This window comes from Catharus ustulatus, chromosome 15 (assembly GCF_009819885.2).
Source record: "Catharus ustulatus isolate bCatUst1 chromosome 15, bCatUst1.pri.v2, whole genome shotgun sequence".
NCBI classification, from domain to species: domain Eukaryota; kingdom Metazoa; phylum Chordata; class Aves; order Passeriformes; family Turdidae; genus Catharus; species Catharus ustulatus.
The window spans coordinates 16876056-16903910 of record NC_046235.1 but is presented as its reverse complement, the minus strand read 5'-3'; the positions used below and the strand labels follow the sequence as shown (position 1 = coordinate 16903910).

General features: G+C 48.8%; 1 protein-coding gene across 1 annotated transcript; it reads right to left on the bottom strand.

The window, feature by feature from the left end:
• Positions 1 to 16772: 16772 nt before the first annotated feature.
• Positions 16773 to 22028, bottom strand: BOD1 (biorientation of chromosomes in cell division 1). Its single transcript, XM_033073619.1, has 4 exons — positions 21811 to 22028; positions 20657 to 20781; positions 18776 to 18979; positions 16773 to 17606 (listed from the first exon to the last, which is right to left on the bottom strand). The coding sequence occupies exons 1-3, from the start codon at positions 22012 to 22014 to the stop codon at positions 18778 to 18780; spliced, it is 531 nt and encodes a 176-aa protein (XP_032929510.1). The 5' UTR covers positions 22015 to 22028; the 3' UTR covers positions 16773 to 17606; positions 18776 to 18777.
• Between the last annotated feature and the right edge of the window lie 5827 nt (positions 22029 to 27855).

The window sequence follows — 27855 nt, the reverse complement described above, 5'->3', positions numbered from 1 at the left end:
GGAAATTCAGGAAGGAAAACAGCATCCTGACCTCCCTGAAGTTACACTTTTGGAAAATTCTGTCTCTGTGAGTTGGAAACACCTGGGCAGCAGGTGCCCTGTTTGGCAAAATGGAGTTAGGGGCTAAGGAAAGCCCCTGAATACTGAACTGAGAGGCGACTTTTGCAATTTCTCAATCTCTTTTTTTGTTCCCCTGGTATTTCCTAAGGAAGAAATTTTTCTCCCTTCCCTGGTGCAGCTCTCTGAAGTGAGGCCAGCACTGCACATGCACACGAGGTGCCTGTAGCTGCCCAGTATTTGAGAAGCTGGAAGGGAAAGGTGCCTGGTGACCTGATAGTGGTCTCAAGTTGATATAAATTCTGCTTTCCTTGGCTTCTGTGAAAATGCTTGGTGGAAAAATAACACCTGAGCCAAGTGCCATTATTTTACATCAAGGTAATCAGAGTGGTCACTTCACTGGCAGCTTCAGAATGAGCTATTTCCTCTCTGCATTGCCAGTTCTGCCTTCAGCTTCTCTCCTCTTTGAAGAGCAAGTGGGTTAGGGGCTGAATGTCCAGATAAAACACCTTCAAACTCAGCTGGGCACAGACTTCTGAAGATATTTGATTGTGTGAGTTACTTTCCCTGTGTGCCAGAGGGAAAGTAACTCCAGGAATTCATTCAATGAGGGGGGTGTGTGGGAGGACAATGCAAAAGAAAGAAAATGATGGGCCTCAAACTGATAGACAGCAAAGTTTTGAGGGCCTCTGAAGAATGCTTCAAATAAACATTTAAAAATTTGGGTTCACATGTTGGACATTGCGGTACAAAGCTGAAATAATTCTCTCTATTTGTCAGTTTTTTTCTACAATCTTTTGATCAGTTTTTTCTGTTTAGATTTGTGAGGTTGTGCCAATGGTAAGTTGTAAACAGTTTATTTCTGTGTCCAAAAACCTTTGATTCCCTTCAGAATGAGTTTCCCCCTTTTCTCCAGGAAAATAAAATTTAATTTCTCCTGCTAATCACATGTGATCAGGTTGCCACACTGGTTTGGTTACCAGATTATGTTTTCAGACACCTATCATAAGATTTTTGTGTATAATTTTCCTTTTCTGTGTTAATTCTCCCTGCTGCAGCTGGACAGGGGTGGATGCTGTGGTGGAGGTGCTCAGCTCTCATGAAGTGCTTTAGGATTCACTGAGGGATCATCTCTTCTGAGATGGAAACAACCCTTGCCACATCTTGTGTTTCATAAGAGGATATGATTTTTCTTAGCTTATAGCTCTCTAGAAAGGTGCCTCTTATTATAATATAACCCATTTGCACTCCCAGGCTAAAAGAGAGACTAAAGCTGTTCTGAAATATTTTGTTAAAAGCTTTCCATTGTAGTCTTTGCTCTGTAAGCAAGCTCTGCTTGCAGGGAATGCTCATTTTGTAGTGAGGTCTGTGCTTTGAAACCTTCACTTAAGAGTTTCAGGATGCTTGGAGAGCATCCCAGCCCTTCAGAGCTGAGGTGTGCTCAGCTCAGGTGCAGCTTCAGGTCCTTACACCACTGAAACCCTCCAAGAACACATTTCCTCCATGCCAGGAGATGCCGGGCTAGGAGTGGGATCAGCCTGTCCTGATGGAATTTGCTCAAGGTTAATGAAATGGAGGGGGTTGGAAGGTTCTGGAGGGAGATTTCTGCTGTGCTGGGCACAGGTGGTGCCTGGTTCAGGATGAAGAGGAGGGTGGGTGGTTCATCACCAAGTTGCTGCTCTTGTTTATAGGAGAGTTAAAGAGATTCACCCTCCCTTTTCAGGATGAAAACACCCCAAATCTTCCTTTCCAGGGGACTGGTCCTTAAAAGACCCTCTCCTGTTTTCTGTGGCCGTGCTCAGGTTTCCAGCTGCCTTTCTGTGCCTGCTGCATTTGTCACGTTGGGCAGGCAGAGCTGGGACTGCAGAGCTGGCAGGGAAATGTCCAGACAGCCCCTGAGCAGCAGCTTAATGCCTGTGCAGGTACGGAATGTATTTATAGCTGAATGCACAGTCTGTGTGTGTGCACATGTGTGCCTGGGAAAGTTTCAGAGGCAGAGGATAATGCATCTCAATTACACCCCCGTCTGGAGCTACGGCCCTGCTCAGGAATTGAAAAGCTGCAAAGAATCCACTGAGGTTACAAACACCATTTGGTTTTTTTTGACACTCATCAATATCTCTCTCTGTTAACAGCAGAGGGTTAAAGCCTTGGCAGTGTTCTCAGCCACCAGATGCAGGCAGAGGTTTTTTTGTGAAAGGAGATTTCACTGCTGCTGGGTTCAAGCTCCAATTTTGCCTGACGCTGCAAGTTTCTTGAAAGCAGGAAAGAAGTGCACAGACTGCTGGCTTTCCCCTTTGTACGTGTTCTGTGGATGAACTGGCCCCTTGTTTTATCCAAGACAGATTTCTTCACAATTCACTCCCCACCTGGAATCTTGGATGGCCTGAGGTGAGGGTGCTTTGGTGTTTGTGCTGCCCCTCTGGGCAGTGCCCAGCTCTCCATGGCCACTGTGGTGAGAGCTGGGCAAGTTCCTGAGCTCATCATCTCCCCCTTGCTCTGAGCAGCTGAGCTGATCTCAGGAGGAGGGTCCTTATTCAACCTTGAGCTTTTCCCTTCATCAGGCTTAGAAACAACCTTAGCACTGCTGAATCCCATTTCTTCCCCTAATGCATCTCTAATAATAAATCCAATTTTCTCTCTCTGCCTGACAAGGGACACTCCCAGAGCAGATTTCTTCAGCACAGACCCGCTGTGCTGCTCAACTCTGCCTCTCAAAAACTCAAGCTACTTCCCTGAGGTTCCACAGCAACTCCTTGGCTTCACAGAGGGGCTGAAACACCCCTGAGTGAGTGGTGGTTGTATTCCCATCTCCCTGGTGAGGAATTTTCTCTGTCTGACACCTCCAGCTGCCCGAGGGGCTGCACAGCACAGCTGGGCACAGCTGGCCCTGCTCCTCGGGGGCTCTGCAGCCCAAGCAGGGACATCTGCTCTGAGCTGAGAGCTGGCACCAGGAGGGGAAGATATTTACTTTGTACAGCTTCTCTGTAAGCCAGCAGTGGAGAAGCCCAGCACTCTATTTAGTCTAGGAACAGCAGAGCATGCCAGTTCCTCTGGAAGAGCCCCCCTCTGTCCAGCTGGTTATCTGGACAAGACTTTCCTACAGGAGGGAAAAAGATGCTTAATTCCTCCCTTTTGGTCATCCTTGCTCCTCAGCACTGTACATTTGTCTGTGTCTCACATGTCAGGGTGGGGAGGGAGAACAAACTCTTCTAGTTCTGTGGAAATGAAGGAATTTTCATACAGGAGGAAGTTCTTGGGGTAATTTCTGTTCTTCTCAGCAGGGCCTGCTGCAGGAATCTCTCAAAGCTGCTGCCTTGTGCCAGCCATGGCTAAACTCGAGTGTACCCAGCTCTGCTTTTCCAGAGTGAGGTTCAGCCAGCAGGTCCTGATGGCCCAGCAAGGGCTGGGCTGGAGTGTGGGGATGAAAATTTTATATGAGACCTTTAATAAGGAAAAGCACAGCTCTGTGTGTGTGACAGGAATGTGCCCGTGCCAGGGTGCTGGAGGCCAGGCAGGGATCCCTCACCAGCCTGGCAAGGACCAGACCAGGAGCTGCAGCCTCCATCCTCTGTCACCAGCCCAGAACAAATCTCCCAGGAGTTATGGAGTGCCAGTGCCATGTTCTGTGCCCTGTCTGAGGGCAGTCACTGGTCACAGAGGGAGCTGCTGCCTGTGCCAGAGCTGGGAGAGGGGACTGGAGAACAGAGCATCCCTGAATGGGGAACACAGAGGGAGAAGGAGCTTGAAGCCCTGAATGGTGACAAGTTTTAACTTATCTCAAGTCTCCAGTAAGAATTTTGGGGATTTAACAGGCTGGACACAGGCACGAGCAGGGTGTGGGTGCCCAGCCAGGATGAGCACATGTTCTGAGGACATTCTCAATTCAGATCACACCTGCCTGGCTTAAAAACCTGACTCTGGGGAATGTCCAGGAGTGGCTGAGACCCTCTGAAGGCTCTCACCTCATTCAAACCCCCTGGACTGCAGCAGGAGGGGCTGATCCTGAGCAGATTGTGAGGGCAGGAGCAGCTCTGCACTGGGGCTGACCTGGGGCACAGGGATGTGCCTGCTGTGCCTGGGATGGGGCCAGCAGCAGCACAGCAGGGTTTGGCTGCCCTGTGGGGACCATGCAGTGCCTGCCTGTGCTCAGTTTGGCTCTGCACAGAGCTGACGTCTCCTGGTTTGTGTCACATTATGCATTATGTGATAATTATAAAAATGTGAAAATAGAACTCGCAGTACCAAGCAGGCAGCACGCAGCTTTGAGTGGTGCCATGTGTGTTTTCCTGCTTCCCCTCTGAGGATAAATGGCCCTTTTAGAAAAGAGCCTCGTGTTTGGTTTAAGTTTCTCATTACTCCATAGGGGTTCTTCCTTGCAGGGCTCTTGGAGCAGGATTAGCTGGCAATGGGTGGCACAGTTCCCCTGGTACACAGTGATCCAGCTCTGCTTTCAGAAGGGCTCAGGGCTGCTGCAGTTGCCTCTTATTCCCTGCCAAGTGCCCAAGGGGTCGATGTGAAATGCTGGGTCCATCCTGGGATGGATGTGATGGGATGAACTGTGGTTTGCCATTTGTTCCTCCCAATTATCCACGCAAAGCCAGGTCCCCTCTGAGCCACTCCTTGGGGAAATTGTTCATTTTCTCTGACTGGGTGGCACTGGTTTGTTTTCCAGCACGGGTTTCCTGTTTTGCTGGAGGCTTCCAAGGCCAGCAGGGAGCAGGAGAAGCAGCTTGGGATGTGCTGTGTGTGGGATGAGCCTCCTGTGGTCCCAGCAGACAATGGGATGTGCTGGCCTGTGTCACCACGGCAGAGGGAGCAGCAGGTGCTGCAGACACCTCCTCTCCTGCCCCTTAGAAATCACAGCTGGGAAAAGACCTTAAAACTCATCTCATTCCCACTCTTCTTGTATTTTCCAGTCCATTTCTGCAGTGGCCTCACCCCCTGTGTCAAAATCACCACTTCTAAGGCTTCTCTTTAAATCTGCAACCACAGCCAGAGGCTATTTCCAAGATAAGAAAAGGGGGCTGGAGCATCCCTTACCCAGCACCAAGCTAACAGAATATATTGGTGTTCATACTGTGGGTTATTTAATGAAGAACATGGCCTGATTATTTGGTTTCTGGGGGGCTCTTGGCCTGTACAACAGCCAGGAGAGTTTTCATTTAGTACCTGTTCCTCTATGTAAAAATACAGATTTTGGCTATGAGCTCTCATTTAAACTCATGGGGTTTTTTTCTGGATAAAATCAGGGAAGCCTTTAGGGAGCTGAAAGTGAGCTATGGAGAAGGAAGAGAAGAAGCAGCTGATGTTTCTAGATTTGGGAATGTAGATCTTGTTTCTAGAGCTTGAAAGCAGAGGGGATGGCTGGCAGTGAGCACAGGGCTGTGCTCTGCTGGGCTCCTTTAGGGTGAGAAGGAATCCCTTGTGATGGAAAAGGAGAATGGGAAGCTGGAGGGAGGCAAGGCTGGTTCCCAACAGAGTCCCCTTCTGCTCCAGTCAGAGGATCTGGTTACAGAGAAAACATCCCTGCCTGTGCTGGGCTTGTGTTACAGACAAGGGGGACCCCTCCTTCCCGAGCTGGGCTCAGTTTCTGTTGGCACAAATTCCCTGTTGTCCTGGATAAACCCTCCAGGAGCTGCCCTGGGGATGAGCAGAGCTCAGGGGGCAGAACTGGGAGCTGAAAGGGCTGCAGAGGGTGTTCAGTGCCCACCTGCAGCAGGGGACAGAGCAGGGAAGGGCTTGGATTTCCCTGGGTTGGGTGGGATGGACACTGGGGCTGCTGGAAGCATCAAAAAGGGAAAACCTGGGGGCAGCATCCTGGGCTGCTCCAGGCATTTGGGATGGCCTGGGGAGCAGAGCTGTCCTGGAGCCATCTGTGCTCCATCCTCCATCCCATCACTCTCATCCCACTGCCCTCATTCTGCACAGAAACAGATCCAAGGAATTATCTCAGGGCTTAAGAGTGAAAAAGGCACAAATAATTATAACTCAAATGCCAGGCTGGGACACAGCTCACCAAGGACAGGGACTGTGCAGTGCTGAGCAGCTGAGGGGAGGAGGAGCAGGGCATCCACAGGGATCAGGAGTTTTCTGTGGGATTGGGGCTACTCAGACTTCTCTCCATCCTGAAAAACCAAGGGATGACCTGTTTCTCTGTTTCTCTCTAAGACCTACCAAAAACACCCCAGTGTTACATTTTTATTCCAGAACAGCTTATTCTGTTATGCTTTTATTCAAGAGCAGAGATGAGGAGAGAAGAGCAGATATTCCCAGGTGCTGCTCTTGTGTCTCTGGGATTTTTCTGCTTTTTCTCCCCTCTGTGACTCCTCTTTTCACCCAGAGCCAAGTCCTGAATCTCATCCCAAAGGCAAACAACTTTTCCAAAGGCACAGCTACACGGAGAAGCTTTGGGTGTGACACTCTGAGTGTCACAATTCCTCTAAAAACTGGAGAAAAAAAAAATGCCCTTTATTCAGAACCTCACTTTCTGTTGTGAGGTTTCTGTTCCCCACAGGCCCCGTGTGCCTTTGCAGTGTGGAGAGGAGGATTCCAGGTACAGATCAGCTCAATAAATATACTCCCTGATTTTTTTTTAGATTTTCCTAAAATACAGGCAATATGTCATTGTCAGGAGACAGCGATTCTCTTCAGATCTGTGGGCTGACTGATTACCTGAAAAGGTTTTTTTTTTAAATTAAAAAAAAAAAAATTATTTGAGGGAAGGAGAAGCAGCATTATAAAGGATTTTAAAGCAGGTATGATCTTCCTACCCACTGATGTAGGAAGCTGATATGTCATGTGTGTGAAAACAAATGAGAACTTAACAAGGGGAGGGGATAATGACTCAAGAGAAGTTTTTGCTTGTTACGCAACCAGAAATCCCAGGACCTCAGAAATATTTGAAAGTATCACATTTTCCCCTATTCCTTCAAAAAAAGAAGCAATCCCTCCTTTTCAGCATCCAGACCAGAGGTAATCCAGTGCTGCCTTGCAATTTGAAACTGCAGCTTGTGTGTTATCTGGGCTGAAATAATTGTGTGTTGCACAATTTTAAAGCAAGTTGAGGGGAAAGAAATAAAATAATAAAATGCTGAGATTTTTAATTTTGGTGGTTTTTTTGGTTTTTTAAGAAATATCATTCCCTGGTAGTGTTCCTAGTCTTTGCACTTTCTGATTTGTTGCCACCCTCAGGATGTGTGAGGTCCAGCAGAAAAGGCACACATGGGGTAAAAGGTGATGGGGAAAAGTGGAATTTGCTCCTCCTAATGGGGCAGAGAGCGCTGAGAGGAGTGAAGGGATGAAAAAAGGTTATTGATAAATTGTTATTGATAATGCTGACAGAGTGAAATTGATAAACTGATATTGATAATGCTGATAGAGTGCAACTGATAAACTGTTACTGATAAAAATAAAAAATAATAAAATAAAACACTGCTATTGATAAATTGCCCTTGCACACCATCCCTTCAGGGGCTGCAGCCACTCTGCTGTGACAGCACACACAGAAGGGGTGTGAGACCATTTTCCCAGGATGAAAACTTTGGTTTAAAGGATCCAGCACTGTGAGGAGTGCAGGGGTGGATCTGAGATCAGGGCAGTGAAGCTGCTGAGAGTGATGCCTCAGTTTGGTGCCACACCTGACAGAGCAGGGTCTGGAGCTCATCCCCTCTTGCTCCTGAGTGAAACCCTTCAGCCAAAGTGCCAGAGTGAGCTGTCACCCCCAGGACAGCTGAGTGGGGTCACTAAAGCTGTCATCAGGTGTGGCCAGCAGGGCAGGAGAAGCTTTTCAAGGCAGCCTCTTGACTCTCTTGCTGCTGCTTCAAGTTATGTTTAGCCTCTTGGAAATATTCCCAGCCCACCAGGAGTCATTTCTGACTAACAGCACCCCTTAATCTGTCTCTAATCCCCCCCTATAATTTTACACCTATTTAGTCTCATCCAAATAAAAACCCTCAGTTGCTTAAGTAACGATTGATGAGGCTTTGCATCTCTGCTGGGAAATAAATATTATAATCTCCTTTTCCAAACAAGCAAACTGGCCCTTGATGAGGCAAATAACTCCTCAAGTGAGGGAGGAGCAGGTCTGACAGCAGATGCTCTGCCAATGCCCTGAACCAACCATACAGCCCCCATAAAGAGAGGACAGAACCAGCCCTTGCCAGGAGCTCATCCCCATGGGCTGCAGTGCTGGGAGCATTTCTGGGCCAGCTGTGGAAGGGTGGAGAGGCAGGGCTGGAAGGGAAAGCCTTGCCTTGGACAAAAGCCTGGCTTGAAGGTCCTGGGCTCCTCAAAGCCCTGAAAGGCACAAACTCTGCTTGCTTTGGGGGCTCTTCAGGGCTGGGTTTTGTTTTTTAATGCACAGTCTGTTTTTGGGGCTGTTCTTACTCCTAAGGGCTGCAGGGGTGTCACAGCAATGGATCCATCAGCTTTTATTTCAATATCTGCCTTGGAAACTGCTCTGATTGTCCAGCTCATTGTCTGGACTTTCCAAATGGCTGTGATGGGTTTGGGGCTGGATTTAATCTTCAGGACATCCTCCTAACCTTGATCCTCACAAAGTTCTCCTTTTGGAGAGGTGGGGGTGGGTAGATTATTTCTGCTTTTCCTAAATTGAGGTGATGGTGTCCGGGGTCTACAAGTGTTTCCCCAAATGAAATGTGGGTCAGGAGCAGAGGAGATCCTGAATCCATCCCCAGCTTTGGCTCTGTGCTTCCCTTCTCTTCACTTCTGGCTGCTGAAGCAGTTTCTGGATGCCATGTGGACAAACAATGAGCCAGGTGAAATAATTGCTGGCTGGCACTCACACCCACATTGTCAAAAGGCAAAAAAAAAAATCACTTTTCTATCAACAACATGTTTGGAATATCTGCATCCACAGCCCAGTAACAGCTCCTTGGAGATGTGGAGATAGAGACAGACCAGGCAGCTGTGAAATTTCTGTCATTTAGGGGCAAAAGCCCATTCAGGGGTGACATTTTGCCCAAGCCAGGCCTATTTCAGCATCTGCAAAATCTCTGAGAGGGTTTTTCCACCTCTGAGTTGTTAAAGCCTGAAAAAAAAAAGTGTCTCTTCATTATGCTGCTCTTTAAATAATAGCAGCAATGATTCTATCCCAGATACTTCATTTTCAGGAGCCTTTGGTCTTTAGAAATCATCCCTTGCTTGAAAAGAGTTAATGGCAAGAAAATAAGCTTGAAGGATTTTCCTGCCTTTGCTGGTGCTGGTGAAGCTCTGGAATTCACCTTTTTGCCATTTAGGATAACAGATAAAGGAGGAGGGATCAGCTCCCAGCTCCTGGGAGTTTTGGTGTCAGGAATTATCTCCCTCTTCCCTGTGCAGTTCTTTGTGGGATGGATGCTCAGAGGTGTCAGGATTTCCATGAAGGCTGAAGCAAATCCCACAAAGGCAGTGAAATTCTGCAGAATGCCTCCTGCCTTTGGCCAGCCTGGATTTCTGTGGGTGACAGAGCTGCTCAGTACCTTGCAAGTGTGAATCCCCTGTGAGTGCTGGCTGTAAAAACTGGAAAAAGGAAAATCCACATTCCTTATCTGGCTATTTGTAGAAATCGGTGCAGGATTGTTACCTAGAGAGGCAAAGAGGAGAAAGGGAGAGGGTGAGAAACACCTTGCATCAGAATCACGTAGCACAGACTGTCTCACAGGGGATGGGACAGCTGAAAATTCCTCCTCTTTCCTGTAGCTGGATCGGATTCCTTTGGTGGAGAGAGGGCAGGGTGCCCTGGGGAAATATCTGCACAGCCCCAGGCCCCTGTGACATCAGGTCAGACATTCCGGGTCACATAGCTGGAGGCTGCAGCATGAAATTCAATATTTGAATGGATCAAGTGCTGCTGGCACATGGAGCTCCTGCCTGGATGGATTTGGGGAGCTCAGCACGGGGAGAGCAGAGGGTTCAGCCCTGGGAAGGATGGAGCTGAGGGATGGATCAACCTGAGCTGCACTTCAGTGGACATGGAGCTTGGCTGGGGTGGAAGTGGGGCAGGGGAATTATCTTGTGGTTTTCTCTGCTTTAAAAGGGAAAAAAAACCAAACATAAACCCTGGGAAAAAGTTTGAAACAAAAAAAAAAAGAGAGTCTTGATTTGGCCAAAAGGAGGAAGCACCATTTTCATCTCATGCACTGGCAAAGTCTAAAATTAAAGCCTATTTAATGTCTAGGTCCAGAGAGTGGAAAAGTTAAATATTGCACATATTTAAATATGATTGACAGGCGTTAGAGTGGAGAGACTGATCCTGCACCAAGAATCCCAGGGGGTCTGTCCCCCTTTCCAGAAAAACAAAGCCCCATGAGTTGCCTCCAAATCCCATTTTCAAAGCTGAAATCACTTTAAATCAATTTCTGCTGCAGGTGTCCAAATAAGCTCCCGTTTCTACAGTCTCTTTTGGGTAAAAATAGCTTATCCTCTGACATCTGGGAGAGGTGAAGGTGTTACCAAGCACTGAGCTGTCAGAATCCCTGTCATCATTTTATTTCTGGTTGTTTAAAGTCCCATGAGTTGGATTTTTGTTCTTCTTTGGTGCTCATTACCATCGTGTGCTGGGAACGAGAGCGCGTGGCTGATGGGGAGCGCTCCCATGTTCTGCACAAGTGGCAGAGAACATTTCCCAAATGCATCCCCTGAACCCTTTAACATCTTCAGAGCTCAAAAAATGTGGAAAAAGTAAGATGGAACAGCAAATCCCAAAGCAATTTTTTTTCCTGCAGATTTGCTGGTTCACCTAATAAAAGACTGAGAATAACCAGAACTTTTAAGATCTTCTGGAACTTTATTGCCACTTAGGCTCACCCTCTGATTTTTTGTGTGAATAAAATGCAGATCTTCAGGATGACATGAGCAGTGTTAATAGGTGTCATTTTGCAGAGTGGGAAGTGCTGGATGTGAGCAGAGGGAACCTGAGAATCCCAGAATTGTGGAATACCCTGAGTTAGAAGGGACCCACAGGAGCAGAACACCCCAAAAATCCACCCTACACCTCTTGGGGCTCGGTGCTGCTGCTGCATTTGCAGTTTAAATCTCATTTTCTGTCTCTTCCTCCTCAAACTCATCAAACCTGTTCCTAAAAAACCTTGTTTAGGGCTCTCTGTGCCCTTTGCTGAAACACTCCAAAGACTCTCCAGTTTTTAAAATTTCTGATTAAAGCCTTAAAGTTTCCGACCAATTCTTTGCTGTGCATCAGCTGCTTTTCAGTGAGGGCAATTTAATTCCTATTATGAGCCAGTATCTCATAAACTCGTTTCTTTTGGAGCCCTTTTCCAGTCCCCAAGAACATTATTTCCATGCCTTTATTTCTCTTGGATGGGCTCTCACATTGCAGCTGCCCTTGGTTGATGCCTGCAGAATTCTGAACTGCTGGTTTGGCTGGAATTATTCTCCATGGATCACCTCCCAGTGCCTCAGTGTCCTGCAGGCTGGTGAGCTCTGCCTCCAGCTCAGTTTCTTTGCTTTCCCTTTGATTTCACTCCTTGCAGAGAAGTCAAAAGCTCTCACAGAGGTAAGGGATGTCATACATATTACATCTACCAAAATTATTCATCACAGCTCGATTCAAAGGCAGCTCTGTCATCTCTCCTACTGCTTCTCAGAGATCCTGAAGCCTCCAGAGCTGAAACTCTTCTGCTGGGAGAGGTTTTTCATTTAGGGAGCAGCAGAAGGAGCTGAGCTCGAGAGGGACAGATGGAATCTCTTGGTCTGATCTGGTAGGACCAGGGGTCAGGGCAGCAAATCATCTCACAAATGCTTCTCGTGGTGAGAGGACTGAAAATCAAAGCAGGAACCAGATTTGTCCTTTGAGCTGGAATAAGGAAATCCCCCAGGACCACATTTCTTTATTATAAGCTTGGAAGATTTCCCTGACTTTGGGATAGTGAGCACTTCTCTGAAGTGTCTGTTCAGTGGGGATGGACAAAGTGCAAAGGAACTTAATATTTAATCTAAAACCTGAATTCCCTGAATTTCCCATGTCTGCAGCAATGACTAAAAAATCAATTGCCTCTTTATGTTTTTCCATGCAGGATTCAAGGGCTCCCTGTGCTGGTGCAGATTTTCCAGCCCCTGCCCCTAAGGACACCCCGCCACCTTCCACACGTGGGACTCTTCCTCCCTGTGCTTCCTTGGTTTCCATGCCCAAATCCCCACTCTGACTCACTCCAGGCAGCTCTGCAGGACAGCTTTGGGAGGGATGTGCACACACACGAAACCCTGAGAGCAAACCCTTGGTACAAAACCTTAACAAATGATCTGGGACCACGGTGAAGTTCACCCAGCAAATTTCACTTTTCCCTTTCGTGTGAAGGAGGCTGTTTTCCTAAGGCACAGAAAACTCCTTTTGAGATCCAGTGAGTCTCATAACAATATCCCAGCTTGTGGGCAAGCTGTGTTTTGGGGTGACCAACCCCCTGTCAGCCCCTCATTTTCCCACAGTGATGCCAAACAACAAAATCGCGTCCACTTAGGGACAGAATTTAGGTTTGATCTGAAAACTGTGATTTTCTCTCTCAAAAAAACCCCCAAAACACAAAAGCCTCATATCTCAAATCCTGCCTTGGGTTGTGTTTTTGACACAACTCCTTCCCTGCAGTTTCCCTGCCCCTGGCAGAGCCTGGAGCTGCTCCTGCAGCCCCGCACGTCGGCAGTGGCGGCAGGGCTGGGGGGCCAGGGGGGTTTGCATGGGATGACCGGGGCGTGCTGTCACCACAGCAACCCCTGCCCTGCCCTCCGGACCCCTGGGGCTCCCTGGCAGCCACGGGGGCTGGGAAGGTTCGAGTCAATCTGCTGGGGAAGGAGCCACATCCTGGTACCCACCCAGCTGCACTCCCATGGACCCGGCACTGCTTTAATGGGGAATCTGTCCCCAAAATAAATCCCTGAGGGGGGATGCTGGACACCCCCCACCCCTTCAGTCCCCATGACATCCCTGGAGGAAGTGGGTGGGATGTTTTGGGAGCAGTGTCAGCCTGGTGTCACCTGCAGGGCCGGCAGCTGCCAAATCCCAATTTTCCAAAAGCGTTTTGGGGAAGATGGATTTTTGCATGAGATTAGGGCTGTGTCCGGGCTCTTCTGTAGGAAGCAGAGATTCTGGTGGGGTTGGAGATAATCAATCATCCCTTTTTGCAGGTAAAGCAGGTTTTTCTTTCCCCTGGGAGAGGTTGGGGATGGAGGGGAGGCAATGGCTCAGGTGTTTTTTGGGTGAGATGAGATCAACTGCTCCCCTGAGAGTGCCAGAGCCTGGGGGAGAGAAGCACAGAGCTCTGCAGAGCGAGGCAAGGCTCAGCTGGGCTTTATTTGGGGGTTCCTTGAAAAGATTTGTGTTAGGGGGGTGCTTTTTGCATGGTTGGAGCAGCCAGGGAGTGAAGGTGTGGAGCCCAGGCTGGTGCTGCAGAGCAGCTCAGGAGCTGGTGCCGGTGATGTCCAAATCTCCTTTTCTTGTCAGAGCAGTCCTGGTTTGACTGGGATGGCAGAAATTGGGCAGAACTACCTGGAGGAAGGAGCAGATGTTGGCAGGAGGAGCTGGTGGAGGTGAATGCTGGCAGAGAGGGCTGTGTTTAAAGTCCTGGTGTCTCCCAGGGAGGGTGTGGGGGACGAGTTCCCCCAGGTTTTCTTCTTTTGCTGCGGCTGTGCTGCCCCCTTGTAGGAAAAGTGAATTTTGTGAGTGTTCTTAGAGCTGTGATTGTTTCATCTCCCTTTTGCAGAGTTGCAACGAAATGGGGAACTCATGGCAATGGGGAACTCATGGCAATGGGGAATTCATGGTAATGGGGAACTCATGGCAATGGTTTTGTAGTTCTGTTAGAAATCCCTTCCAAAATGGGTATATTTAATGTAGAAGGTTGCTTGGAATTCCCTAAGGCCCTAGTTCAGCAAACTGAAAATTCAAGTGAATTCTTTGCAGGGCAAACACCTGAAGTGCTTTGGGGATTTTTTTCCCCCTTTTTCTGTGAGCAGGGGCCTGTTATAAAGACACCAGTGCAAAAGGCACTGAATTCTGTGAGTCAGGGAGGTGGAATTGGTGACACACGAGGTCCTTCAGCCCGTTCAGGTGGGCTGGACTTGTTGCATTTTGCTTTTTTTGGTTTGTCCCAGCGCTGCAGGGGATTGCTGGAGCCAGCTCCCAGCCTGATGGCTGAGGTAGCACATTTCTCTGTGCATGGTGTCTAGACTGGGCTGGTCACTGCCCAGTCATGTTCCTGAGGCTGAGCCCACAGCTCTGCTCTGTTGTGGGCTCAGCACCTGAATCACAAAAATGCAAGGACTGCAGCAATGGCTCTGATACAATCTCATGGCACAACCAGCTGGGGCCTCAACCTTGCTCACACCTGGGAATTACAGATTTGGCTCAGCAAGGGTTTAGTTTCACATCCTAAAGCTGTGATTTTGTCCCTGATCGCTGGGGCTGTTCATTTCTCTCCCCTAATCCTGATATTAATTTATTATTGCTAAACCTCTTGAGAAATGCCAGTGTCTGCTGTGTGATTTGCATTGGACAAGCACAGTCAGAGCTCATGGAAACACTTTGGGAAAGCTGTCTCCACACCTTGCTGGTTGATTCACTCAGGAGGCAGCGAAAGAATCCTGGATCTGCTCGGGATTTGCAGGGAGGAATTGAGAAATGAAGCAAGAGTTTATCTCCCTCTTATGGCCGAATTCTGAACAGCTGCTCTTGGAAAGGGAGGGAAGGAGAATTCCTGCACTCGGTGCTTGTGGAGCTGCTCACCAGCAGTTAAACCCAGCTCTCTTTAGGGAAACTGCTAAAATCCCTTTTTCACTGCAGTATGAACCACAAAATATCTGGGGAAGAGTTAAACCACTCCAGTTCTCTGGGAGTTCGAAGCCAGAACTGGCCAAATATAAAATTATGGAATCTTAGAACAGCTTGGGCTGGGAGGGACCTTAAAGATCTCCCAGTAATTGCAGTTTGGTTCTGCTCCTCCTGAAGTCTGAGTCAGTGTGACCCACTCAAAAACTTCCAGTGTCTGAGCAATCCAAAATCCACTCAGGTGGAGCTGTGACCTTGGTAAGGTGACAGCAGCTGTGGTTTCTGCCTGGCTCTGTTGGTTGAAACCTGCTCCAGGTTTCACTGAAAAGCATCTCTGGAGTTATCACTGAACAATTCCATAGCAAGTGCCTCAGGAATCATCCTTTTATTTTATGTAAGATTTGCATAAGAAGTTAAAAAAAAATCAGAAAATGCTTATTAATTTAAAGCAAGAATCAATTTTACTTCAAGAATTTGTTACAAGCACGTTATTCATCACTTAACTCCTGTTCAGTACTTGGAGTTAAGTTTATGTTTGTAAAAATTGATTGCCTTGTGTGTTTGATATGCATTACTTGTACATTTTTCAGGAACAATGGGGGAAAGGCAATGGAATTCTGCTGTTTAGTTTTTCTAACATGACAGCTTTTGGGACACTGCCAGAGCACAGAGATCAGAACTGTGGTGTGGTTGCAGGCCAGGGTTTGAGGGGAAGAAGGGAAAAGAGAGTGGGAAAATGAGGAAAGTTCTGCAGTGCTGCAAGTGACGCTTGTGCAAACATCAGTTTAATGTGAGCTTCTTGATTCCTTCAATGTCTTAGACCTCTCTGCCTCCCCAAACTCCTCAGGCTGAGCTCAGCACCCCCAGCACAGCAAAACCTGACTCACTGCCCAGCTTTAGTCCAACACCCTGCTGCAGGGACAATTTCACTTCTGCAGTGGGTACAGCTTTGTTCTTTTGCTCTGGTGTGAAGATTTCTATTTCAGCACTGAGGTTTTAAGGCTGGAATCCTGGTTCTGGCTGTGTGACTGACAGAATTTAATCAAAGGGCACTGCACAAATCCTCCAGTAAGGGCTTGGTGGCTTTTGTCACTGTCCCATTGTGTCAGGGTGCTTCCAAGGCTCTGATCCAAAGCAAGGACTTCAGACCCCCAACACTAAAGCCTGTGATCCCAAACTGGCTGCCCCAGCTCTTCAGGTGCTTCTGTTGTGATCTGAAGGTTCCCACAGCCACTGGAGCTGTGCCCAGGCTGGGCCCCACCAAAGGCACAGCAGTGTCAGAGCTCAGAGTTAACAAAGGACAATGGAAAAGACTTCTAAAAACTGCCCTGAGTCTTTTCTCCTTCACTCACCTTTTAAAGCAGCTCAGGTAGGAAATGCAGGTTCAGGTTCCCTCCTCACTGCAGTAAATCCAGCTTGACTTGCTACAAAAAAACCCTGAGCTGCTGTCCCTGCTCCCTGACTACTCCTTTGTCATCCAGAACTTGCCTAAGCACAGTCAGAATCCTTTTCATTTGCTCTTTCTGAACTGTTAAACAATTCCCCCCTCCGAATAAACTTTTCAGTTCCAAGGAAGTGGTTGAGAACCCAACCAGGAGGTAAAAGATTCTTTTCTGTCAAGAGCTGCCCTTAAGGCCCTAAGGAAAAACATTTATTACACATTTGGAGCAGTCTTCAACCCCCAAGCCAACATCAAGGAGACAACTCTTTACTCACACAATCCTCACAATATTTTACATTTTTGAGACACTTTTTCTGGAAAGGAAGCTAAAACTATCTTATCTCATGATAAGAAACAACCCCAGTTTGTTAAGCCTGGATTAACCCATGAAATGTGTAAGGTCACACCTTCCTTAGGGTTCCAGCCCTCAGGACTCCTGGATTTCTTTAAATAGTTTCTCATTAAGAAAAAACTGGTGAAGAAGCCAAGCCTCAGAGATGCTTTTTGAGGTGTTTTATTGCAAAAAGGTGTGGACATTTGCTGGCAGAACAGGTTATCACATTCTCCATTTGACTGTCATCCAGAGGACACTGCATGCATTCAAGCTGAAAGCATAGGACAGTTTCCACCAGGCACCTGAGAAAGAAAAGTCTTCCAAGCAGAAAAAGACAAATTTCCACCTGATCTCCTATTCTGGTGTGCCCTTTGCTCCCCAGAGCTCCCTGGGGAATAGGAGTGACATCAGCTATAGGCATAGCCAACTGTAAACATTCCTGGGTTCAAGAGAATTGATCTGGACCATGAATCCTGAAGCTTTAGCTCCAGTTTTGAACAGGAAATCTTTCCCAAAGCAGGCAGTGCAGTGAGTTCTACCTGACCTGGCACCTGCTACTCCCTGGAACCCAGCAGAGGCTTCCCCTCCTCTGGCTTCTAGCAAAGAAAATCTGACAGCTCTACTTGGTCTCCAAACAAATACCCCACCCCCAAACCCTCCTTCCTCTCTTTGTGCTCCTTGTAGCACCTCAGCCCATTTCCCCACTCCCTCCAGACAGCAGACAACTCCCTTTTTTCCTTCCCACCCCCTTGCCCAAAGGCATGACTAATGAATACACACTGCAGTTCACAGCAAAAATCTCTCCACACTTGGGCTGTCCCTCCACAGGCAGAACTCCAGGTGCACCTGAATTTCCCCATTTCAGTGCCTATTTCCCACAGGCCTAATAAAGGTTAATCATCTTTGGCAGACAGCAATCCTGCACCAAAGGGAACAAGGAATCCATTGCCAGTCTAACAGGGCATGTTGCAACTGCAGCTGCTCAGCAGCAGGATCTCCTGCAAGGAAAAAAAAAAAGAGATTTTAGAGGATGTAAAAGCACCTTCACAAGTCAGTGCATTGGATAGATTAGGATATATTAACAGCTGCACTTTGCTGTGGGTTACAATGGACTTTTAAACTACTTGAACCAGACAAATGCAAAAATTCAAGGCATTAAAGCAGCAAGTCACAAGTAAATAACTCAGGATGATACTACAGCCACTTAAATTTCTACTATTAAGCTAAACCCCCATGCTGCTTGCTCTGGTAATTCCACACATCAGACCAGCCACTGTAGGTTCTTACTCCTTCTAAATAAATCAGCTGTAGATTATGTGGAACATTTTTGTTTTCAGAAAGCCCTGGCAGATGGAACAAATGAAAATTAACTTCTTTTCATGCAGCATGGTTTTAAGTCCCCCAGCAAAGCTGCAGATTGACATTTCCCACCAAGGCAGTGGTTCCTCAATATCCAAATCAACCTCTGCAACCTTAGCAAGGATGGGCACATCTTGTGCTAGGACAGAGGAGCAGTTATGGCCCCCTGAGGCCCCTGGAGTTATTTTAATCACAAAAGCCAGAATGAGCTTGTTTGCCACAAAGGCACCCTCAGTCCTTGCAGCTGGAGGATTCAGGTTGCTCTATTTAAACCAGTTTTTTTTTGAGTGTACAGTTTTTCACTCCCAGAGATGCTGCCCTTACTCCAGCAGGACTATTTTGGTCAGTGACAATTCAACACTCCAGTGTTTGTTCTGAAGCAGAGATACCTAAAACTTCCAATGCTAAGCCACAATAACTTGTCACCAGTCTATTCCCATCTGTGTATCAGTAAATTATACACATTTTTAATCCATTTGATACAGCTCTGAAGGCAATCCAGCCATCTTAATGTTGCTGGATATGCTTTTTCTTTTTTGGATATGCTCTACTGGAATAAAAGGCTTTTTGGGCTGATCCAAACCCAGCTCTGGCAGAGTGCACAGTGTTCCTTGATAGCTGCTTTACATCATCCCTGTGTCTTAGTCCCAGTTATTTTTAGCAGCACTGGAGTGGCAGAGGGCTGTGTGACAATGACAACAGGCTGCTGATCAAAGTGTCCCCCCTGCCAAGCCCTCCTCTATCTTGCACTGTGCAAATACAGAGATGAGGCACAGGAATGTCAGCAGTAAGTGCAGAGATACCAGACCTTTAGGAGGCATCCTGAGATGGAGCAGGAGGATCTTTATTCTCAGGCTCTGGAGGAGGAGGAGCTGGCACATTTTCCTCTTTCTTTTGTGCAGCCAAAAATTCATGAATCGCCCTCTCTATCTGAGGCCTGAAGATGTGGTTTAGTTTTGGATCCACCACCTGAGAAATAATTCTGTCCACTCCAGCTTCCAGCATTCCTGACCTTGAACAAAGACAAAGAAGTCATTCAGCTCCTCTGAAAAAAACTTCTCCCCAATCTCCTCCAGAAACTCTCCAGAGCCCTCCTGTCAACTGCAATTAGCATTAACATGGTGAGAACTGCAGCCTACTCAGGAGATCCTTAACAGGGACTTGTTTCACTCACCTATTTCTCTCCCTGCTCCCTACAGAATTAACAACTCACATCTGCTCTCCCAGGTACTTAAATGACACCTTGGCCAAGAGCCACTTTTAATAGGGCTCCTGTGGAAACCAGGTCAACATGAAAGCAAACAAACACATTTTGGCACAAATACGTTTTGGCACAAAAAGAGAAACAAGCTATTCTGAGGAGGAGGGCAGGTGAGAGCACAGGCTTTTTTTTGGCTGAGTGCAGGGAGAAGAGCCCTGCCCCCTCAGAGCAGGACTGTCACTTGCTCCTTGTAACAGTCTAGACAGATGGGTATGAATTACAAAAACAAGACAGTGAGCACACAGCTGAGTTCTGGACTGAGCAGCAGGAGCTGAAGTGACTTCAGGGGCTGCGTCAGGCTCCTGGATTGTGGGACACATGCTGTCTGGGAGGGTTAAGTCATGTCTGCAAGGGAGCAGGGACAGGAAAGGGAGATGTTCATGGCACTGGGAGAAGCAGCCACAGGATAATGAGGCAGTAAAGGATGCAGAGACAGTGCCACCTCCAGGTAACAGCAGCCTGGGTGGGCAGGACACACACCTGGACACCCCCAGGGCTCAGCTCTGCCCCTCCAGGAGTGACAGGGACTGTTCAGACCCCCCATGGCCAGGGCTGTTCTTTGCACTACAACATTTTGTGTGCAGTACCTCACCCTCCTCTGATTAAAACTCAGCAGCTCTGAGAAGCAGCTGTCAGAGTCACAGAATGGTTTGGGTTGGGAGGGAGCTTAAAGCTCATCTCATTTCACTCCATGGCATGGCAGGGACACCTTCCACTGTCCCACATTGCTACCAGCCCTGTCCAACTTGGCCTGGGATCCAGGGGCAGCCACAGCTTCTCTGGGCACCTGTGCCAGGGCCTGCCCACCCTCACAGGGAAGGATTTATTCCCAATATCTACTGTAACCCTGCTCTCTCAGTTGAAGCCATTCCTCTTGTCCTGTCCCTCCAGGCTCTCGTAAAATTCTCTCTCCATATTTCCTGCAGCTCCTTCAGGCACTGGAAGGGCACAATGAGGTCACCCCAAAGCTTCTCCTCTCTCCAGGTGAACAATCCCAGCTCTCCCAGCAGAGCTGCTCCATCCTGGTGGTCCCCAGTGCAGTGTCTGAAACAGCAGGACAGGAACTGTCCTGTGCTGCAGGAGCTCAGGCTGCTGCAGAGATTGCTGCTGACACACAGCCTCTGACATCCTCAGGACTCTTTCTTTAAAGAATCTGTAAAAGCTCTTCTCTTTCCTGAAAGTTAAGATCAAGGTCATCCAGCCCAGTACAGCAGGCACAGCGTTTTTCAGCAATAATTTGGACAGCAAATATAAATATTTCACCTCTCAAACCCACCCCCTTCAGGCACAGCAATAATGTGCACTCACTCTCACAATGAAACTCAAGGAGGACAACAGCAAGTGCTGTGGAAAACTTAATTCTGCCAGTTCTGCCTTGCTTTAGGTGATTTATGGCTTATCAAACATCATTTGCTGCTGCTCACTTACTGGATCACACTCTGCCTCAGCCCGTTCCGTAGCTGGTTCTTGTTCATGGCTGGGTTCCATTCCTGCTTGTCCAGGTGGGTTGAGACAAAGTTGTCGACTTTCTGCCTCAGGTTCTGATAGGCTGGCTAAAAAAAATAAAAATAAATCCAGTTCAACAGCTCAAATACCTCCAAAGAGCCCCCTGCCAGAGCCCTTCACAGTGCAGCTATTGTCACACACAGACTGCTCTGTTGTCTGTGCTCCCCTCCTTTCACTCTCTGAACAAAGATAATCCTGTTTTCCCTGAGACACAACTGGAAATTGCACAGAACGCTCAGTGTTGTAATAATTCAAACAGCTGGAGAGATTGGGGCTGAAATTGTAGTGCAGTGCAAACTGTGCAGACAGAAGTTGTTTAAGCAGAGTTCTTGTTGTCTGGAAACCCTCCACCCCAGAATTCCTGGGAAACTGGCTGAGCAATGCTCTCACTAAACAAGAACTTGAATTGTTTGCTTCTGTGGCTCTAGCAGAGAAGATAAGAATAAAAACATAAAATTTTAATTTTAAAGATAATTATAATTATTTGACTTTATCAGAGCAAACGTAATTCTGTTGAACAGGAATTTGATTGACAAATCTATGTAAATACTCAGGAGCATCCCCATCCTGAGTGCACAGGACGGACAAGAGGGAATCAGGGATATTTCAGAGTTTGATGTGTCTGTCCTGGATGAGGATTCTGGCAGAACCCAGGAGACAGCTCTTGCTGGAAGCGTAAAACTTTGGGAAAGCAAAATTCAAAACAAAAAGCGTTGAATTCTGACAGACCAATGCGAACAATCCAACTAGACACTGACAGCCCAACAAATGATGAGTTTGTTGTGGCTGAGAACGAAATTCATATCAAACAACAGTCTGAGAACATCTACTCGAGAAACAAAGGTTAAAGGTTTGGTTTGAGAATATAGGGATGTTTGAGAATATGGGAATTTCTGAAATATGGCTTGAGAGCAGCACTCATGGGAAGGTGTTTGGCAGGAAAGCCTGGCTGAGGAATGAGAGGCTGAGCTGCTCTCTGCCGGTTCGTGCCGGGGTGTGGAGCTGGCGGTGCCGGAGCAGCCCCACGGCAGCGGCGGCAGCGGGGAGGGCCTGGGCTCGCTGCCCGGCCCCGGTACCTTGGTGTCCACGTCGGCCAGGCAGTCGCGGCGGAAGCCGTCGAACAGGCCGCGGCTCTTGAGCTGCTCCACGATGATGGCGATGAGCTGCGGGTCCCCGGGCGGCAGCGAGGCGGGGTCGGTGGGCCCGGGCCCCGCGGCCCCCGCGCCGCCACCGCCGCCCCCGCCCGCCGCGGCCCCGCCGCCACCGCCGCTCTCCGACATCGCCGCGGCCTCCGCGCCGGCACGCAATGATGGTGTCACCGCGTCGCGCTGCATCACGGGGAGGCGAGTTCTCCTCCAGGAACGTGCTGTGTGCCGGATCGATTCTTAGAACTACAAATCCACGCGTGCACCGCGGCGCGGCCACGCGCGGCAGCGGAAAGGCGGGCGCGCTGCTGTCGCCGTGCATCCTGGGAGTTGTAGTTCTTGGGGCAGTGAGGGCCCTCCCGCATCCACCGGCGGCTGTGAGGGGATGGCGCTGCTGGGGAGGTCACAGGGATCCCACAGGGCCTGGGGTGTTGCATTTTCCAGCTGTGCAGCTGGATGCTCGAGTATCCCCCTCCCACGATAACAACGAGGTTGTGACTTGCGTGTGTTCTGTGCCGCAGGGAGCGCAGACATAATGTAAATTGCGAAAAAAAAAATTAAATCTATTTGTGTGGGATCGTGCTGTATTTCTATGGGGATCCTGAGACCCGGCTGCCCCCAGCAGGGGCTGTGTGTGCTGAGAGCATCGCTGACATGTGGGTACAGATTGTACCTGGGAGCTGCACCTCGGGTTTGTCTCCTTCCCAATGATGCTGGGCACGATAATTATCTCATTGGGATGTTCCCATCCTAATTGAGGGAACAAGCAGTGCAGGAGTGTATTAACAGAATCCCAGAATAGCTGAGGCACCTCTGGAGATCCCTCAGTGCCATGGCAGGGACAATTCCATGTGCCAGGTAATTCCAATCCCATCCAGCCTGGCCCTGGGCACTGCCGGGGATCCAGGGGCAGCCACAGCACTGGGCTGTGCCAGAACATCCCCACCCTCACAGGGAAGCTTTGAGGAGAGAAAAGGGACAAATGGCAGCGTGTACAGACCCTGACACCTCCAGTGTCACCCTGGTTTGGGGACACACCGAGCTGCTGCTGCAGCAGAATCCATCCCTCTGCCTGCTCGCTGTCCCTGCTCAGAGCTGGCTCATCACCCATCACAAGTGTCCCTGGGATGGCATTCCTGTCTGCCAGCTGCCAGCAGCCCTTTGTCCCCACCCCGGTGCAGCGCTGCCCTTGCACCAGAGCTAACCCTGGGCAGGAGGGCATTGGTGGCATTGGTGGCATTGGTGGGTTGGTGGCATTGGTGGCATTGGTGGCATTGGTGGCATTGGTGGCGTTGGTGGCATTGGTGGCGTTGGTGGCGTTGGTGGCACTGTGGAAGTGCCCTGCCCCGCTGGGACACACGGGGATGTCTGGGTGGATCTCGGTGGTTCTTTGACCCTCGTGCTGATGTCACACGTGTGACAGCAGAGACAGGACACTCCAGAGATCGCTGAGAGCCAGAATAGGAACAGATTTTACAGAACAGATCTGTCAGGACCCTGCTCCTCCTCTCTGGGTAGTTTTTAGGGCACATAGCTTTGTTTTCTCCCGTGGGCAGGGGAATCACAGAATATCCTGAGCTGGAAGGGACCCACAAGGGTCATTGATCCAGCTCCTGTCCCTGCACAGACCCCCCAACAATCCCACCCTGGGCGTCCCTGGAGCGGTGTCCAAACTCTCCTGGAGCTCTGGCATTCCCTGGGGAGCCTGCCCAGCACCTCTGGGGGAAGAACCTTTCCCAAAATCCACCCTGACCCTCCCTGGCACAGCTCCAGCCGTTCCCTGGGAGCTGTCACCGGTCCAGGCGGGGGTTGCTGGTCGGGGACAGGGACAGGAGCAGGAGCCGGCAGCCGTGGGAAGCAGCGCGGCGATCCCGGCAGGTGGCACCCGGCGGCCGCGGTCCCCATCCCGATCTCTATCCCGATCCCCATCCTCATCCCGATCTCTATCCCGATCCCCATCCCCATCCCCATCCCCATCCCGATCTCTATCCCGATCCCCATCCCGATCTCCATCCCCATCCCGGTGCCTCCCCATCGCTTCTTCGCTGTCACTCCTGGCAGGGATATAATTAATGGATTGTAGCCTCGCGAATGAGGATTTGTTTTTTCGGGATTTTCCTGCTATCCTGGGATGCCTCCCTCCCGCAGAAAGGCTGAGAGGCAGCGACCTCAAAGGCAAAACCAACCCTCCATCAGCACAGAATCCAGCCCAGGGTTTATCGAGGACTACCCCGAGTTAAAAATCCCTCCCAATTAACAAATGACTGGAAGAGACTGTGAGCATCCGTGATGCAGGAGAGGAAAATCCTCAGTTCAACCTTGTGATGCTCCCAGCTGATGTGGAGCTGCTTTGTCACTGGGGCTGATCGTGCTGGAGCAGCAGAGCTCTGCTCGGGTCCCTGTGTGAGGTCTCTGCCTTCTCCTGTGGCTGGATGCAGTGACCTCTTTCTCACGGTGGCACAATTGATGCTTCAAGGCAGAACAGAGGGGGCAAAGCAGGTAGTCATGAGATAATGAGGGTTCACGGCTTCTCTTACAAGCTGTGGGGTCAGGGTCAAGCAGTGTTTAATAGTTTTGAGATCTGTAAAGGGGGGAAAGAGAAAAACAGAGCGTTTAATCTGTTTTATCTGTGTGTTTTTGCCCGACATCACAGCACACAGTGAGAGCATTAAACTGCGGTGTCTTAGATAAAGCAGCCTGGCCCCCAGGGAGGAGAACTGTGAACCTCTCCTTGAACCACATCTCGAGTACAAAATTTATGAGATCTGTGAACTCTCCCCATATCCATGGCCTCGAGGAAAGCTTCAGGCAGTTTGCACAGTTCAGGTCAGTAGGAGACTCAGGAAGGGAGAATTTTTACCTGTTTGCTGTTGTGCTGGAGATGCAGTTCTCATGGCAGGATAAATGCTTAGGCTGAGGGGAAGCAAACTTGTAAAGCTTAGCGAGAAAGATTATTTCAGGTGGAATAAATTGGAAAAAAAAGGTGTAGAAAGTTACTTGCATCAAGATAGCAATCAATAATTTTTAATCTCATTTTCCTGTGTTACAGTCCCCCTGAACCCCATTCCTTTGACTGACCAGGGAGATGTGGGTATTCAATTGTGATTTCAATTTGTGCAAAACCTGAATTCCAGTCACACTTTCTGTCACAGATGATCAGAGCGAGAGGTCAGTCCTTTCCTTGTCAGTGTTTGTCACCACTGCCTTGCACATTTCCTCCATTCTCAGCCCCCCTTCTTCACCCCCCTCCTGTCACCACAATCACAAGAGCTGTAAACCAGCTCCTTTTTCCATGGAAATTCTGATTTCATTGGGAAAAAGCCATCTCTGCTGCAGCTGCCTGCAAAGAGTTCACGGTTGCTGCAATTGGCTGACAAAACCAAGTTGTTCCCAAAAAGTGGTGTGAATGAAATCTGTTTCCGTGGGTGCTCATTTCTGCTCCTTAAAGCTCTCACTGAAAACTCACATTGTGATGCTGCTGGAGGTCCTGGAAGGGGTGTGGAGCTGCAGGGTGTGTATTCCCATGTGGAATACACAGCAGTGGAGTCCTGCCTGTGCTTCCCTCAATGCTCTCATTTGAGTCCTTGTTCCCTCAGCTTCTCATTTTTATGGGGTTTGTATAAATCAGTTCCTGCTGCAGGGCGTGTTCTGTGTTAATCCTCTGTGGAGATGGAGTTTGTTCCTTCCCCAGCAGTGGGGGCCAGATTTCCACCTCTGTGTTTGACCTGGCATGATCCTGCCCATCCCTGGTGCTCAGGAGCAGGGCAGCTGCTGGAGAGGCAGGAAAAGCCAACAACATTCCAGAGTATCCCATGAACCCTCTGCTGTTTCTTGTTGACATCCAGCATCCCTGATCATGAGGATTTCTTCCTGGAAAGGATGGTCATGCATTGGAAGGGGCTGCCCAGGGAGATTTGGAGTCCCCATCCCTGGAGGTGTCCAGGGAGGTGGCACTCAGTGCTCTGGGCTGGGGACAGGTGGGACTCCATGGGCTGGGAGGGCTTTTCCAGCCTCAGTGGTTGTGGCATTTGCAGTGGGGTGATCTCTGTGGCTGGGGAGAGAAGGTTTGTTCCCTCTGTCAAGGGAAAGACAAACTGTTCAGAGGACACATGGTTGGCACTTTGCTCTTCTTTGCCCTGGCAACCTCTGCCACAAAATGAGAAGCCACTTACTGAGTCTGATTTCTCCCAGCTTTGGCCCTGCCAATGAATAAGATGAGAAACCTGGGGTAGGTGGCTGTGCCAGTGCTGGAATGCAGATGGAATTACCATGGGCACCCCTGCAGGGGCAAACCCAGCTGTGGAAGCTGCTTCCCTTCCTGCCTGTGCTGGCACCTCCAGCAGCACCAACCCAAATCTGCTTTGCTGTCCTTGACAGGGGAGCTTTTTCCCAGGTGTGTTTGCAACCCAGATCCTGCCCTGAGCATGGGAACTGTAAAAATGTGAGTTTTGGAACGAGCTGATCCAAACCAAGGTGAATCCAGCAGGGTGGCAGTGCAGCTGAATTTGCTCTTGTCCTTTAGCAGCATTCCAGCTGTGCCTGCTGGCTTTGAGCCACCTTTGCCTGTTTTTTGGAGGGTTGTGTTGTTTTGCAGAAGCTCAGGTGGAATATTTACATAGAATATTCTGAGTTGGAAGGGATTAGCCAGTGAAACTCCTGGCCCTGCATAGACACCCCAAAAATCCCACCCTGAGAGCGTTGTCCAAACTTTTCTGGAGTTCTGGCAGCCTTGGGGCCGTGCCCATTCCCTGGGGAGCCTGTTTGGGGCTGAGCTCCAAACCCTGTTCTGTGCTCTGTGTTGCTGAGGGGAGAGCAGGAGCTGCTGAAACAGAGGAAATGTTCACTTGGGTTTGGTCCTTGTGGTGCCAGCAGCCCCAGAGCCGTGTTTAATGTTTGCCCCAGTCTCTGAGGAGTTCAGGCTGTGCTCCCTGGGGTATGCAGGGATCGGGGTCAGCGCTGCTCAGAGTTTGGAGATCCTGGAGATTCACAGAGCAAACAGCTTGGCTGTGCAGGTGGCAAATTACTGACAGAGCTGGGAAGCTGCAGGAATGTTCCCCAGCCCATAATTCTCTCCCAAAGAATGTGCACCACGCACCCAGCCTGCCAACCTTGCCGAGGCTCCAGAGCCCTGGAAGAAAATCTCTATTCCCTGCATGTTTGCCATTTGTGCTGGGCAACATATTACCCATGGAGCATATGCTGTATACAGCACAGGCTCTCTGAATCACTCTATTTCTGAAACACTGCATTGGAATTTATATATTGCTTTATTTTATATGTAAATATATATATATGTGTGTGTGTGCATGCATATGCATTATATAGAAATGGTGGTGTTACAACAGAGATGTAAGTAAATAGAATTTGTGTTCAACATACCCACCTCCACAGGATGGTGTTTTATTCTCTGTTTTTTTTTTTGGTGGGTTCTGTCTTGTAACTGATTCAATTTGGAGCCCAAAGTCTCTGCAAATTCCAAAGGAAAATGTATTTGTAAAGCTGCTGCAGAGCTTTCCAGAGGAGATGCATGCTGTGTCCTCAAACAGAAATGTCAGTTGTTCATTCTTATATCATTGTTTCCATTATTATGAAAGGCTGAAAGCATGTGGCAAAAATAATATAAACATTATTGCCATATATGCAGAAGGGATAATTCTCCAAACTTGATCATGGAGTGAAGCCTTGGAGTGTATCTGTGTAATATAATCCCTTGCAAGAGTTGCCCTGCATTTGAAGTTTTCACATGTTTTATAAATGTTTATGAAAAATGCCAGTTGAGCTGATGAAGTCAGGAGCTGCCCCTCCAGGCAGGGCAATCCAGGCTTTTTGCTGTGGAAATGAAATTAATAGCTTGTGGTGTCAGAGAAGGGAGTAAACCCAAAAACCTGGAGTGTTTTTTTGGGTTTTTTTTTTTTTTTTGCTATCTGTGCAAATGGCTGGATGAAATCCCAACTCTCCAAGCCCTCTATTGACTTT